Below are 17,033 nucleotides of genomic sequence, written 5' to 3' on the forward strand. Positions count from 1 at the left end.
TTTCTTATACCGCCCTCTGACAATTTATATACTTCAGCCTGTCTACATTTGCAAAATGTCAACATGCCAGAGATTAAATTAAAGCAGGTCTCTGTAAAGAAGACACATCTATCATATCATTACTGGCAGAAGATTAACTGGTTGACATTTCTGTCCGTTAGATCGGCACAATAGGACCTCATCCAGACGATTCTCTGTCAACAAGCCTTGCCAAACACAAGCAAATGATGGAGAATATAATTAAGTCGAAAATCTGTAACACATTTTTCTTTTTTTTACATCCACCAAAGAACTCTAAAAGATTGTATGCTGACTTTGTTTGCCTTTCTTTGGCTCTGCATGTCAAGGACGCCGTGCAATTATGTAGCTGAAAACATCCTTTCAATCAATTTGACAATAAATCAAAAAGTAAGAGTGCAGTTTTCCTCAGTAACACATCCCTGTGTGTAGTGAGGCATGTTTAATGATACATGCCCAGAGCGCCATGCTTCACCTGTTATAATACTGAGCATATACACCCAGAATAATTAGCAGCCTAATATGGAAAGCAAACATTTGATCAATTCAAACTGCCCGCAGTGTGAGTCCAGTAAACAGCACAGCAACAAACAAGAGCAAACCTTAACACAGGGAAAGGTCATAGGATCAATAATTCATTTAAGATGCTCTGTGGGATTGACTCTGCAGTCGCCTTGTAATCAGGGGGGGAGATTTATTTATCTTAACCAACTTTAAATCCACATTCTTGAGCTGGAAAAAAACATTGTGCCACATGGGTCGATTTTCAGTGCCCTCACAAGGCCACGAGATTTTTTAGCTTTATTTACCCCCCAGGAGCAAGCAAGGAGCAGCACTTGAATACGACTTCAACTAAACATCCATTAGCAGAGCTATGTGGAGACATATAAGTGCATGCAGTGGAGAAGTCTTTTGCAGGTTATGTTTATACTAACAAGTTACCTCAAAAAAAATATTTATGTTTCTTTGTACCTCGATGTAATGTTCTTAAGACAAATCTGATGGTGTCTCTTACTGGTGTCAGTTGACAGAGTTCGTTTATCAAATCTAACATTGCAATGATTTATTTTTTATTACATCAAATATCTCTGGCAGGGAGTATTCTTTGTCTTTGTATATCATTAACATCTCATTTTACTTTACTTGTGCACTGCTTTCAGGACTGGATCTCTGATGCACAGACAGAAACATGTAATTTGATTTAGATAATTCAGCTCTCAAACACTGCAAACATGCCTGATGAAGACTGATTCAGTCAAAGCCATGTACAGGTGGGATGAAGATTATATATCTTATTAAAATACAATACCTTTAATACAGAGGCTTTTCTAAAAAAAATTGGGTCTATTTAACCCCATTTGCAGATACTGGAAGTAATGTTTTATTCCGACTTTACAAATCCTTTCATGATTGCATCTCTCTCTAAAAGACAGATGTTGGTTGAATGAGTTTCCTGCTGAAACAGCTGTCCCTAATAAACAAACAACTATAAAGGCGGCGTTTCATAGGCAATTGCATCAAGGAAGCAGCAGTGTGGAGTTTTTCTTCAACATGTCACTCAACTCACTTTTCAGCTTGCTATGAGACCATATGGTTTACAGTTTGGAGACCATAAACAAGTTTGACTGACAATCCAATCAGACTGTCTAAGCAGAGCGAGAACAGGATAAATTTAGTCTGAATGTCAATATTGGCTACCTCACAACAACACGATGACCTCAACCAAAGATGATTGTTTTGTTGGATGGATTTTAATTACTACACGTGTTGTGAATCCTGCTCACGCTACCTCCTACTACTTTTTCTCTCACACCATGTAAATACCTGCAGCTGGACCATTTTGTAATAAAGCATGTCGGCACACCAAACGCTTAGTCTGCCATCCCCTCCAAATTTGTGCCTTTGTTAAATTGGATTCCGAATGCAATTATCTGCCAAGGTAATTCATGACAGAGTAGCCTGCTGTAGCTGCTCATTTAAAAGGATGCAGTCATTTAGGTGTCATTTTGGAACAATACTGTATCTCTTGGAAGAGGTGAGGCCTGGGGGGAGTGCAGCAGGCTTTTTACTCTGTCAGGACAGGCAGCAATGAATGATTAGTGCCTTCCAATAACTAGTTCCAAGGAGAGTGTTTAAAGCGATACTGTAAGCAAATGCCTGGCCTAGATCTGTTTAGTAATGAGTTGGATCTCCATGATTAGTCAAATCCATCACAAATGGTGCTATTTGTATAATGTTTGCAAAACACAAGCATTTTTTAATTCAGTATGCGAAGCCTTTCCAGGGAAATCATGTCGGTGGCAGATGGATTCTCAATATCAAGACCAGGCTGGTTATAGCACTTGCTTTGAGGTAACCTCATGTAGGCTCAGACGGTCCTTTTGTCTGTGTCGGTGTGAGTTTGATGTGTTGCAGTGAAATGCTTACTTTTCCCCCCCCTTCTGAGCCACACAGTGTTCACAAATCAGTGAATTGTTTCTGATGTGGGACTTCAAGAAAGCTACGTTTCCAGGCAGCCTGCAAGTGGATTAATCCAGCGAAAGAGTAATTGCCCTTGCATTGTATTGACTCGTTGCATGGAGGAATTCAAATCACTTTCAGTACTATAGGAATGAAGCCAGTGCTTGAGACAACTAAGGTGTTTATGTGTGTGCATTTAATTTGGAGTAAGACTGCAATGGTCCTATTAATGGATTAAAGGGCTGCTTGTAAATGCAATGATGTGAATCTGCTGACTGCTTAAGAAAATATCAGAGCGGGAGGTGAATTAACAGCAGTCTGCCAACTATTAACAAAGGCATGCAACACAGTCTCATGGTAACGAGGGAAACTGTCTCTAAATTAAAGAACACTAATTATTCTTCAATGACAGAATGTCTCTTTTTTAGTTAGTAAGCTACAGTTCTGAATTAACTAATTTAAATAAAAGATATACATTTTGATGTTAACACAAAGGCCTTTTTGTATCAGTCAGCAATGCAGCAAGACAGCATAACATAGTGATGATACCAGTGTTGATCTTTTTCCCCAGCAGCTACACTCATGTGCAACCAGAAGTTAATGCTAATACACAGACCAAGCATGGGGCATTTTCCCGAGTTACATTACAAGTTGTTTGTGACATTACAGAGGAGATTTAACTTCAGTCACATATTCATATGACTTTGTGGTCTAACAGGACTTTAACTCATCAGTATCTTAAATGTATTTGTAAACCAATCCATTGTCACAACCACCATCCCAGTAAACTCAGCAGAACAGGGGCGGATCCAGAGGGGATTGCCAGGGGTGGAACTTTACAATCTTAAATCACTGTTTCAACTGAAAAGTAGCTAACAATAAAGTAATTGCATAATCTCCATTGGGAAATTAAAAATAATGTAATAAATAGGAAGTAATCATTGTTCCAATATTCAATATTAGGATATTATGTCATTCACTTAGTCACTTTAGGTCTTACTTGCTATATTGACCAATATCTACTATTGTAACCGACATGTTTTCCAACTGTGACTACTAGCTCAGATTACTGTGACACAAAAGTTAAGTTTGACAGTTTTGGCTCTGAAGCATCTTAAACACACTAAGTCCAGCCTTAGCAGTTCAAGAAAACAGCACAAAGAGCTTGAGTTGTCACCAAAACACACAGACAAACAAACAAACAAAAAAACAGCCGATTTGTGATCTCTTCAGCAAACTGCAAATCCTTGCAATCATACTATCATAGAGACTGTGTGTACACTTCATCAGAATTATATGTTGACAGCAACCAGGAGACACACTGCATGACAGATCCTCCCTTTCTTACCACACAAGACTAACAAACTTTATGGATCATGCCGAGGAAACACACTCCAATGTGACAGTGATATCAAGGCATTTTGGACCCATCATCACCACTAAGCAAAAGGCCTCTCGTTTGGAAATAATATTACATTAGCATAACAGTCTATTATCAAATGTGTGCAACAGTCTAATTGTAAAAATGGCTATAATGCAGGATTGATGCAGCTGGACCTCTGAGGGCACGCGCAGTTGGACCTCAGGCAATATGATCTCAGCTGTTTTCAGAAAATCAAGAGATCCTTCCAAATGTATTGATCAATTCGATGTATGATTCATAAATGTAGACGTAGAGTGTATGAATCTTGTGGAAACAAGTTTCAACACTGAAATCGTTACAAGTCAGCTGCTCACGTTCTTATTTAGGTACAATTGCGCATGCGCTTACTAATCTCTGCTGCGTCTGCAGACAGGTACCTCTCTGGTAACTTCAAATTCCTTTTTAAACGAAACAGTGGCAGCGGCGGCCAGAATACAATGAGTTGGCACGGCGGCCCAAATAGATTTTGCATGACTTACGTTTGATGGTTCAACTTGCCATGCGCAGATGTTGGAGTGTCTCTTAAAAGTCTTTGCTTTCTGCACCAATTGAGCTCAGCAGTGGCCGATAAACTCCAACTCTTCACTGAAAGTGAATCCAAAAACGCTTCTCCAGGAATAACTCACTTGCAGAGAAGCCTTCTTCATTAGAAGCAACTTCTCTCATGCAGTTTAATACTTTGCAACTCATATAGCCCAGAGCCTAAACACTGTTGGTGCGCCCTGTTGCAGGTGAGACTTGACAGTTATTGTTAACAAAGCCCACCCACTTACAGGGGAGATGTGATTGGTCAATTTAACTGCCATTTTAAACATTTCTTCTCCTTTTTTCACGGTTGGCAAACAAGGTCTAGGTACATTACCGCCACCTACTGCATGGAGCTGAAATGCTTTCGCTATTTTGCAGCTGGACCACAACCAATCACAGAGCTGGAAGGACAGCAGAGACGAAAAATATGATAGGCTGAGGAATTGGCTTCTTTCATTTCACCCTTCACATTCCAAAACTTAAGAGATAAGATAAGATATTCTTTATCGATCCCCCATTGGGGGAAATTATTTTACAACACGGGACAACTTTGGGGAGATTCCAAGCGTTAATGAGGTTATTAGGTTGATAATACGCAATTAGAACTGTGCCCTTCTAAATATTATTTTTGAAAATACTTAGGCTCTCCATGAGGGTCCAGACAACCTATGATGTGTTCTGCCTTTCCAGTTCGATAATGTAATGAAATATCTCACCTTGGCTTTTAAAGATTTATATTTTCTCTCATGAAAGTAAATGTTTCTTTTCAATAATGAGTCAGTAGCCTATTAAATGTATCTTAAGTTGTTTTTGTTTTGTACTGGGTTTTTCCTTAATGCTGATCATCACAGAAAATGTACATTACACCCGGGTAAAACTGAGTATCTTCCATGCTGTTAATAATACAGCTGTTTCCATTAGTACATCAATATTTCCATCTAGAAAAATAAGAATATCCCTCTCAGCAAGACCACTGATCTGAACTGAATACAAAGGCTTCAGTTTAGAATTTTTGAATCAGACAAATATCCTTCTGAACATCTGAGCAAATGTAATATGTTCATTCTGCAGTAGAAGCATCCCATGTGGATCTTTCACTTCACTCTCATACATTCTCACTGACAGAAAAAGCAGCATAAACACAAACTCAAACATCATTTTTATTCTCCAAATATACAGAGCAAAAGCATCATAGATTCACAGACCAGTACAGTTAAAATACAACCATTTTTCTTTTTTTTCTTAGATACAGAGGGGCACTGCCTGAAAATAATGGTTCACCCAGTAGAATTTACATGTTGTCTTTTTTATTACAATGATGCTTATGGTTTGCTATTTATACAAACGCTTGAAATGACCATCCTTAGTTTAGTACTCTTTCAGACCTGGTTAGTGTAGTATTTGCAATTTAGTTTGCATTATTTGGATTACAAACCATTCAACCAATCACAGGAAAGCTTACTCATTTGACTTCCAAATGCTTTTTCTGTGATTCTCTCAATTTTCTGTGATTTATTGTACACTGTATGCTGCAAAACAAACCACATGGATCCTTGGTGTGCCCTGCAGGCTAAAGCAAACTCTGAGCTTTATTTGCAAATACTATTATTCCAGGCCCCTTTCCCATCAGCTGTATTTTATTAAAGTACTAACAAGGTATTGATTGGTAGAAAAGAAAAGGAGTGAGAGAGAAAGAGAGAAACAGCGTGACAGAAAGCATTTACACAGTAAAGAAAGGGTTATTATGATCAATTAGATTTTCATATGGCATCTTCCCTTATGCATTCCATCACTGACAGTAACACTTATCATACAGCAAGGGAGACTTTGAATAGCCTCATGTAAACCACCCATTGCAGGCATAGGCGAGATATTGGCAGTACTATTGCTCAGCCTTTATTCATCCGCTTTTCCCGGTTTATTCAGACCAAGAAAAACATTTTGAGTAGAAACAAATATGATATAGCCAGTGGGCAGAGGAGTCATAACAGGCACGCACCAGCCAGTCTTCATTTCACCCTGCTCATAACCTCTGCCTCTCACTTTAGAAACGTCCAGTGTACTACAGGCCAGTCTTTAGTGTCTCTGAATAATAAACTATCCTGCATCCTCCACTCAGAGAGGTTTCTTTGTTTTATTAGGGAGAGGGCAGCAACCCCTTGTAATTGTTCTGGGTCTCTGTGTTTATTCATCTGTTATGCCCTGGCATCTGTGCTGTGCAGGCAAACAGAAGCTGCCAGCACCAGCCGGAGAGGCGTCCGCAGGTGAACTGGGCAGACTTTGCCCCCCACATGGGCTTTGATTCCCAAAGACTGACATGGCACTCGCTTCCTGTGGTACCCTCGTGCCCGCTGTAGCTGCTGCCATGGGGGGATGGGACAGAAGGCTGGTCTATCAAATATTTATCGGTTTGCTGTGTGCTGTGCAGATTCTCTGGACAGGGAAAATGCATTATGTTTGGATCAGTGCAGTAGAAAAGTAAAACTGGATCCATTGGATTAAAAAGAAAATGTGTTTTATTTTTAAGGAGAGACGAGCTGAGTGTCTGTGTTGGTATAATTTTGAAATTTAGAACTCTTTGACTTCTGAGGCCTTGCATTTAAAATGATGCATAATATATGCAAATAATAAATGAATAAAATTGTATTTTGACCCATGCAAATTAGATCACTTTGTAATTAACCGCTGCCGGTAGCAAGGCAGGAATTTCATTCTGCACTCAAAAATGCTGGGGGAAATAAATAGAAAAAGGGCAAAGCCATACTTGACTGTCATCCTGGTGCCAAATGCAATATATTGCTGGGCATCTTGGTATCTCTCAGAAGGGGCTAAAGGTATAATAACCTCTCACTGCATCTCACTTCAAAGCTGTCCCAGCTAAGCTCAGTGCTCATCCTATAGCCCCCTGTGTGCTCGCTGTACAGAGCCAGAGTTTTCCCCATGAGATCTGCAGGAAAAGAAACTGCTCACTCAAGCCTTTCATGTAATTTGTGAGAAACAAGTGAGGTTGATGAAATTTTTGGAAAGGAAACAGAGAGAAAATGATTGTCTGTCTTGCAGTTTTGATGCCACATGGATTTGTTGAGCTCTTATATAGTGAAATCTGACTGAGAAAGAAAGAAAAGCCAGGACAAATTATATACAGAGAAAGACAGCATTAGAGATTTATATACAGTCTACTAAGTGCCAAGCTGGATTATCAGCGTTGAAACAGAGCTTTTTGTCTTAAGCTGTACAATGGGCGCCAATCCATTTGTAAAATTACAGTCCAAACCACTGCCACTCAAGTGGAAAACCCCATTCAAATGCTTTGAATATAATCATATGTAAAGTGCTTACAACAACAACTTGCCTTTGTTGGAAATGCAGTGCTTGTTTTTTCACAAGAGGCAGATTTTTTAGTTCCAAGCTCACTTCATCCCAATTGACTGCTGGGCAGGGAAAGATATTGAAAAAGCACCAAACTGAGTAATGTATTGTAACAAAGTATACGTTATCACATATTTGTGTTTCTCTTGGCAAAATGAATATTGACATCGTGAGCAAGGGCTTTCAGAAGGCTTTGCAACAATCTGTTTGGATTTTCCAAGGAATTCTCTTTATCCTTCAAAAAATGAAATGGAATGAAATAAACAAAATCGATCCAAAAAAGAATGGTTGAAGCAGACCTTGAGAGCCAACAGATAGATGAGTTTGTTGAAAGATCAAATCAAATGTCATATAATGTATTATGTAAGTGCGGCTGTTTCAGAAACGATCTCTGTTTACTGTAAAAGTTGCCCTTCTGTCAATAAAAGCCTTTTCTTACACAACTTAATAAGTTCCAAGAAAAATATCCATCAGGTTTGTATTATTTAGAAAGTATAGGGTGGTATGTAGGAGTCAACAGGTAGGAATACATGAAAAATATTGTCGCCCAATTACATTACATTAAGTGCTTTATGTCCAAATATGCTGTTGATTCCAAATGTTCAATGCAAAAAAGCAGAAGTGTAGTGTTTGGGCTCTATTTTATGATCTGAAGTATGCAGGCTGAAGCGGATGGCGGAAAGTGAATGACCAAATTAAGCTAGTTAAGCAGTGCTGTCAGTGTGCTAATTGAGGCACAAGGCGCAAAAAGGTTGGATTAAGTTCACTGTTTATTCAAAGGTGTTTGGAGCGTAACATGAGCCAAATTCATCAGTGTGTCTGCCGTCATTCTTTTAAAGAGTCAGGTAGGCGTGTTATTATTCAAACATCAGATTTCAACCATTCTGCTCAAATACACCAGGCACAAACCAGCACATTTAGCTTTTCTATTTCCACTGTGCGCCTACAAATGTAGAAAACACACACAGGTCAGTAAAAGTTATTTCAATGCATGAATTGATGTTATACCTGCTGAAACAATCTATCTGAACAGCAGAAATGACTAGCGACTTTCCACATTTTCAGGCATGTACATCACACACAGGGCACAGCAGCTATCTTCATTACTTATTAATTGTTAATCTGTATTCACTTATTTTTGCTGCTGGATCACACATCAGTATTCTGTTCAGTGTGTATAATGGACACAGTCTATATTAACATCCACACTGATAGATGTGTTTTGGGATTGTAAAAAATATTCACTGCTTAGTTGTGTGTGAGTGCGTGCGCGCATGAAGGGGCGCAAAGTAATAGCTCAGTCTGCAGTTTTTGGCCCGTGCAGAGCTGAGGTGAAGCAGGCATGTGATGAGATGGCAATGAGGGTGTCCTTGTCTTCATAGACTGGCCTGATATTGATAGTGAGAGCAGTTTCATGATGTAAAGAGAAAGGGGGTGAAAAAAAATAGCAAACTCTGTGAACTATTGCCCAGCTTACTGACTCAATAGTGTTCCCTTTAAATAGAAGGAAATTACTGCGACACTGACTGAAGACTTTGGACCAAGTTTTTGTTTGTTTAGGGTAGAGCTGCTTTCCGTTTACTCAAGATCGCAAGGTGTCACCTTTCCGCCTGACCACGCCTCATTTTACGACCAACACACCCACGGGCACTATCGCAGGCACAAGTTCACTTGTTATTTACACAGCGTGGTCGAATGGCGTAAAAATGATGGGTGTGTCAGGTGGAAAATAACAATGACACTCGCACTGCACACCGAGACGCTTTGCGCTGGGTGTACAATAGGACACGCTATTTTTGTTCTGCCTCAGAACCTGCACAAAGCATGACCACAACACTCCTGACAACAGGCTCGCTTTGAAATGTTAAGTGTTATATGGCTGCAAGTTACAGCACTACTCTGTCTCTACTCTCAACTAAAACAAATACAGTGTCAGTGATTTGATAACAAATCAGAATTCATGTATTGCACATAGAGTGCAAAAAAGAACAAATCAAAACAATGCACTTGAGAGATTCAGTGTGTCAACTTTAGCTCCACAGTAGCCAAAAATAAACCACAGATATTCAAATAAAACATATTTCCAATTTGCTTTTCATGTCCCATGATGACCAGCACGATCACAGGTAGGTATGCAGTCAGAATGCACTAAGCTCTGGTGTCTGTAATGATATTGACATTAGAAATGGGGAAAACTACACAATGAGAGGCTCATCTAAAGTATAATGTTTACATTTCCTTGTACAGGTACCATTGAGTATATGGCTGATGATCTGCAGCGTTAGCAGGAGGAAGTTACAAGTGTAACACATGTTGTAGCTTGTGGGCTTTCTGCTGCATAACTCAGAGATGAATTTGGTGCAGTAACACTACGGAGGATCCAGCTTCCCCATCAACACAAGAGCTGATAGTGTATGTCTATCTCGCTTTGTCAGAGTTTTTATTGACACAGTTCAAACATACCCTCAAGGCAAAGTAGATAAGGACAAGAAGAGGCGCTCATGTCTCATTTAGAGTCCTCCATGAGGGAAAACAGAGTCAGAAAATTAGATGCTAGAAAAGAAATTACTGTCACATATGTACACTGATGTTCCTTATCGTTGACTGTCACAGTAAAATAACGACTCAGGGATTTCAAATGAGATCTCAGCCCCTCTTTATCTGCCTGGCTCTGTGGCCCAGATATGACTGTGAAGAGATAAACAGCCACTCTTTTAAATGTTCAAGACGTCTGCGGGCACATGGAGAAAGTTTTCTTCCGCCTACACAGGAGACCAGTTTCTACAAGAAAGCTTAACATACAGTGTTTGAGGGGTAGGTGGGGGAGAGAAGAGTAATCCCTTTAACAACCAAAAACCACATGCACATTCATTTTTGTGCTTCAAACTACAAGAGAGCAGCGGGAGATTGGCTTGCACTCATTATCGTGTCCATCGTGCTGAGTTTTTATGAATGACAATCTTCAAAAGACAAAGACTGGTCTTTGCCGAGGGAGCTGATTGTCAGACAAAGCCTTTGTGGCCTGCCCTCTGCTAGCAACACCACTGCAGAAGCAAGTTGTGAATGTTTGAAATCCAAACTGGTGTTGTGTCTGTGTTGGCAAATAACCTCTCTGTGGCACAATTCTGATTATGGATCAAAACAAGGAGGTGGTCTATGGGTTGAGCATGGGGGAAATATAAGGCTTCTTGATCCACTTTTTGAGAATTCAAACAAGTCACAGAGTGTCTTAAAGCCATCCAGCCCATATGCACCTTTAGGCATCCAGTTTCAGTGTTTCTTAAGGGGCTGATTCAGTCACAGTTTTACAATCCTGGCTATTGTTACACCGTGTTGACACTCCTTCCCTCCCTGGTGGTCAGACGTGGGTCTGCATGCGCTTCTGGAGCGGCCGGGTGAGGTCAGAGTTCTGCGAGGAGGACTGGGAGTAGTGGGATGAGGAGGAGGCCGACGCCTTGCTGTCTTTGTCAAACTGCACATAGCCGTCCGGCTTACTGTAGCTGCTGACACTGCTGTCACACTGTGTGTCGATAAAAGAGCTGGAGTCGCTGAGTGAGCCGCGCTGGAACTCCCGCTCACACAGCTCGATGGAGCTGCTGCCCATGCCCAGCACGAAGCGTTGACTGTAGTCGTACAGGCGGTTGGGACCTGCTCCCAGAGTGGAGTAGATGTTGGTGAAAGACATCCCCGTAGGCACCCGCTGCTTTCCCAGGGTACCGGTGTTGGTGGGGTTCCTCACCTCAGAGGACTGAGTCACAGCCATAGTGGGCGTGTGGTGCTCCTTAAAGGTGTTAACACTATAGTAACCATTTGTCGGGTCCTATGGAAAACACAGGAAAAAAACAGTTTCTGTTATTTGTCTGAATGTTTTTGGTTATTTTGTTCTTACAGGCTGTAGGAACAGCGATCTTGAAAAACAAAGCAAAACAGAAGGAAAATAATAAGATAAGCAACCCCTTATTCATGCATGTACGTGTGTTTTTCTCAACAGTATCAAGGTCATTGTGGTTGTAATTACCTTTCAAAATTCTGAATAAATAAGCCAACAAGCTGCCTTGTACACTGCAGGAAAAAAAGCCCTCCTTCCTAGGAATTAGTCTGCCCCCATGCTCACCTTAAAATCATGTTTCTTGCTAATTAAACAGGCCTTGATGATTCATAGTGTGGCATCCAATGTGTCACCGCAAAGTTCATTCACATACCAGCTTTAATTGGACCTAAACGGATTGTTGTGTGTGGTTTAATGTATGCCATGAAATAGCTTCTCAGGCTACAGCAACACTTGTTTGTCTGCAGGCTGCAGACGCCATGCTGTTGCTAAGGGTCCAGTTGGTGCTCAAGTGTGTTTTTTTTTTTTTTTTCATGTCCTCCTATGAATGGATGTGAATGTCAAGCACGGTGAGTGTGTGCAAATCCCAAAAGAAGAATGCTCATAATGGGAAAATGACAGAGACCACCTGAGAGGATTGTCGGTATGCTTGTCATTATCAGACGGTAGACAGGGAGATTGTTCGCGTCTGGCCTTTATCTCTAATTCAGTCCCACCTCTGCTCCTGCTTCATGCACATCGTCATTAAGTAGGATGAAAAATGAAAAATAAAAAAAGAGGGCCCCAGAGGGAACAGGTATGCAGGCAAACACAACAGGCGCACACTCCAGGGAGTCACTGGCAACACTGGTTTGTACAAAAAGATAAATGGAGCTGTCATAATTAGAGTCTGGACAAGATATACTGTAGTGAAGTTTATCTGTTGTTCCCAATAGTTTCGAGCCATCAGATAACGAGGTGCTCCTCCACAGAGCAAGATGAAGTTCTTTTCTTTCTTTTTCTTAAAGATAACTGTATTTAAATTAAGTAAAGAAAGATAAATCACTCCATACTTAAGAGGGTTGAGAGATGCTGATGAGAGATCAGTCCCCATACTAGACAACTACCCAGCATCTCCAGCAGTCCAAAGTGTTCTTTTAAGAGTCTAATCTCTTCTACATGGTGCTAGTAACACCTTAAGTAAGTTAAATTACAGCTCAGGGCAAACCATCTTCTGATTTCCTTAACTACCTTTGATGAGAGACTAATTAATAAAAAATAAGACCTCTAACAGGAGTCATTTTGCCTCTGGACTAATCCTTGGAAAATCATGTGAAGCAGGAGAAGGATTAATGCTTTTCAGCTATTTTGGTCCCAAAGTTTAAGACCACCCCCTGGCCCAAAGGCGTTCTCTCTCTCACCACCTTTAACTCCCTTTCTCCCACGTTAACGGCTTCATGCCGCTGTTGCTCGCGAGTCGTACCTTAATGTGCTGATACTCCTTCTCTTCCTCTTGTAATACCTCCAGCTGCTTCAGAACAGACTCCTGCTGGAATTCTCCTCGTTCAACCTGCATAGATATCAAGCAAAGCAGACTTAAGTGTGTGTAGTTTATGAAGAGTAAAAATATATTTTGAGATTGAAAGATTTCACTTTTATCATTTTTATTTGAGTCTTTGAATAGTCATCAGCCGTGTTTCACCTTCAATCAGGCAGGCGGGGAACATTAGTAATGTATCCATGAATATCTTTTTTTCATCTTGACAAAATGCAGATTTGTAAGGTAAGCTCATTTGCCTGCTCTTACATCAAGTACCAACTGTATTAAGTATTTTTCAAAGAAAATGTAATCCAAAACCTCACACTGCAAATAGCAAAGCCCTGGAGCAAGCTGCATGAAAACCAAAACACTGGTACTCTTCCAAAGAGGAAGCAGTCCTTTGTATGTCTAGAAGGCATGTAGATACAGAAATACACCCACTGTAGGATTAACCAGTATGCATCAGCATCTCTATAGTTACACTATATTGGGGTCTGTTCTGCTTATAGAACTAATGACATTAGATATGTAAACATAAGACACTGTGCCTTATATGTATGCAATCGTATATCACTGCAGTACATATAAAAAACCTTAATGTATTTTATTACTCAACTCTCTTACTGATCTTCCACCTGTATAAACTTGATGCTTGATTCTGATTGGTCAAAACCCCATTGACGAGGGTTTTTAACTTTCACTAACACAAGCAACACCAGAGGCAAACTGATCACACATGATTTCAAATCAATCCACAGAAAAGCACATTTTGCTTCTTCTTGTTGACACCACAGACCGTAAGATGGGGTACAAAATTGCTACAAAGAAACTTAAACCATGAGCAGTGGTGATGATAGCAGCAGTGTTCAAATTTGTGACATTTGGCTTGTTTGATTTTAAAGGAGTGTCAACCACATAGCTCAGAGAAGAAGGAGAGCTAAATTAGGACAGTTTGATGTTAAATCGACTGCAACAGGCACATAATAGCTAACTACTGCGGAATCACTTGGACTATTCCTTAAAATCTGTATACATAAATCATTCTAAATGATCACCACCTCCCAAGCCAACACCTGCATGCTCAAACTATGAGGCTCAAGTTTTATCTTGTGTACCTTCAGGGTGGACAAGACCCTCCCGCTTCGCATAAAGGTTTTGTCTGACCCTGTCGGGATTCTATTTCCCATAACTACCTGCTATCCAAACATTATCCCTTACCTATATTACTTGGTAGAGTAACTAACAGATTCTACATTAAGTAGCAATGTGAAGAATAAAGTGCATTTATTAAGCAATCAACATTTTAAGAGGCATGCAATTATACATATAGAGATTGATATAACACTTTTAAAAACAGGATAAAAAAGAGAAAAGCTTTGACACTCACACTCACCATCAGTTGCTTCATGGACTGGTGTTCTTCATTTTCCCGTGCCGCATTGTGGTCTTTGTGCACAATCTCCACACGGATGTCATTTTTCGCCGACACGACTCCTTTTAGATCTGGCAGAAACAGATGACACATATATCTCAATAAGCTGGATAAACACTGTTCTGTATTTGTTGACATTTTAATTTCCCCCAGTGCAGCGTGCAGCATTACAGAATTTAGCAAAGATCCCCTTGGTTTGGTCTTTGAGAGCTCCCCCGTTTCCCGAAAACAATACAAAGCATTATTAATCATTTGTTCCCTGCCAACACCAGATTATCTTTTTTCTGCATACATATGCAATCTCATACAGCCTTCCACGGTGGCTCATTCTGTTTGGGACAATGCTGATGATACTGTCATATAACAAAGTCTTACTTTCTGTCTTAATTTTGCTTGCAAGTTCTCTCTGGTGAGCACAGATGGAGACGGGCAGTGAGGGCATAACCAGGTGCGCTTCCTCTGTAGTATACAGACAATAGACATGCTGAAGGAACCAGTAGCACACATTGGTTCTTGGGTAGAGACAGAGGCAGTCTGTCTCTAACCTGAGTCACTTGGTACATGGGTGGATGGCAGTGAACACAGCGCAGGATGTAAATAACCTCAAAAGCCAATGCAGCCAGACTGAGATTGCATGAAATGAACCCTTATTACAATTTGGCTATCTCTGCACCACAAAAAGATGTCCATCTCAGAAAGTGATTGCATCTTGTATTACGTGTGACACTACAGTATGTTCAAAGAATTTAATATAAGTCAGACATTTATTGAAGCAGCTAACATTGTCTTCATTTTTTTTTACATCTAAAGAAAAAATTATCTATACAGGAAAAAAACTTGACCCTATAAGCTGACAATTTTTGCACCCAGTGGGTCACTAGACATGATATCTACATTTGAATGGATGGACATTTTTCTTGTGTGCTTGGTTGAAATACAGTACTTTGGCATGCACGCTTGAATGGATCCGAGACGAAGGAGGAAACTTACTTCTTTGGGACCGAGTGCAACAGAACGCTCCAATAGTGCCCATGAGGACAATGAGGGCTACGAAAGCTCCCACAGCAATGCCAATGATCGCTGCCACAGGAAGAGATTCTGCAGAGAGCATCAGAGAAGAAAGAAATGTTCTACAATTCCGAATGACATCTCAAATGCACATTAAATTCAATATAGGGTACATGACAGAGAGAGAGCGCAACAGTAGACAGGCATATAGGGGCCACCTTACTCTTCCAGACATACACGCATACTCACACAGAGACAAAACATCTCTTCTTCTTCTCTGTCTGTGCATCAAACAAGGATTAAGGAAAGGTATGCTCTATTTTATCCCTCTAATTGACTCTGACACTGTGCCTCAGGCAGAAGGCCATGAAAAAATAAAATAAAAATACACAGGTACAATGCCGGTGAAGAAAAGAACTGTATAGACTGTATGTCTAAATCAAAGCAAATGCAAAACTAATTAGCAGCCTTTTGTTGTCAGTACAGGTAATTTGTCCTACTTATGTTTCCTTATAATCCCTTTGTCTACTAAATTTCAATTTACACTAATTTAAAATGAGGGAAAAATTCACTTAAAGCATTTGTTTAATTGAGTGTATTGTGTACATTAGATTAGGCATAATCATGCCTGTTTGATTCTTTGTAGATGTTATACAGCATTTGCAACTCAGAAGAGCTTCAAGCTGCATCTATATATGCCTCCCTAACACTAAAGGTCCTCATTAAAGCACTCTTTAATGATCTGAGTTACCAGCCCACATTTATGACCTTCTCGCATTTTAAACAAATGCAAAACAACCAAGTGCTTTCCGTACACCATTAAAGCTCATTTAATGTCTTCATTGATCAATGTCACTTTCACATAAGCAGCTTATAATTTATCATTTGCGATAAGTGGATGGAAAACACTGCTGCTCCTACGGTAGAGGGGAAAAAGGTCAGCAGATAAAAGCCACGTTTTTAAAGTTGTCTTTCACACAAGGAAGGCAGGAGGCCCAGCGTAGTTTAAATTCAGCATGCAGTGCATGCTAAGGGTCACCAGTTCAAATTACCAGGGATTTGCACTTTATGTTAAACCAGAAAACTAATTTGTCAGGAATTTATCTGTGTCATCATCACATTCACTGTACATCAAACGTTTCAGAATGTAGGCCATGCAGCGGAACTTTGTATTTCCGTCTTGCAGTCCCATATTGGTAAAATCTCTATTCTTAACAACGCATTTCTGTTATCATTTTGAAAAGAAACTCACATAATGTGCACAGAAATTCTGAATATAATTGAAAATGCACCACATAACACTCTAGAATCTGTTTTCATGTCTTTTAAATGGCTTACATCTGTTAAAAATGTGGTCTTTGGTCTTTTACCAGTAATTATGCATCTGCATTACTCATATATCAAAAATATGCTATGACAACATGTCTCTCACTTCACATACACGAAG

The 17,033-nt window shown here is 40.0% G+C and overlaps 2 protein-coding genes across 14 annotated transcripts in view; both read right to left on the reverse strand.

The window, feature by feature from the left end:
* The window catches only part of clmpb (CXADR like membrane protein b), a 238,535-nt gene extending 233,880 nt beyond the window's left edge, over window positions 1-4,655 (reverse strand). The window contains exon 1 of the mRNA XM_034700568.1: window positions 4,381-4,655. The gene's annotated coding sequence lies outside the window, so the exon portion shown is untranslated. The remainder of the gene's footprint in view (window positions 1-4,380) is intronic.
* Window positions 4,656-5,571: 916 nt separating this feature from the next.
* The window catches only part of kirrel3b (kirre like nephrin family adhesion molecule 3b), a 195,460-nt gene continuing 183,998 nt past the window's right edge, over window positions 5,572-17,033 (reverse strand). For 4 of the 13 annotated variants that reach the window (XM_034701376.1, XM_034701387.1, XM_034701384.1 and 1 more), the window contains exons 15-18: window positions 15,569-15,676; window positions 14,534-14,649; window positions 13,090-13,176; window positions 5,572-11,618 (exon numbers count right to left, since the gene is read on the reverse strand). In XM_034701376.1, the coding sequence (XP_034557267.1) occupies window positions 11,157-11,618; window positions 13,090-13,176; window positions 14,534-14,649; window positions 15,569-15,676 (773 nt within the window). In that variant the 3' untranslated portion in view covers window positions 5,572-11,156. Of the gene's footprint in view, window positions 11,619-13,089; window positions 13,177-14,533; window positions 14,650-14,953; window positions 15,038-15,568; window positions 15,677-17,033 lie in introns of all 13 variants that reach the window. The other 9 variants (XM_034701382.1, XM_034701375.1, XM_034701380.1 and 6 more) reach the window with 3 other exon arrangements.

The sequence above is a fragment of the Notolabrus celidotus genome, chromosome 14 (genome assembly GCF_009762535.1).
Source record: "Notolabrus celidotus isolate fNotCel1 chromosome 14, fNotCel1.pri, whole genome shotgun sequence".
NCBI lineage: Eukaryota > Metazoa > Chordata > Actinopteri > Labriformes > Labridae > Notolabrus > Notolabrus celidotus.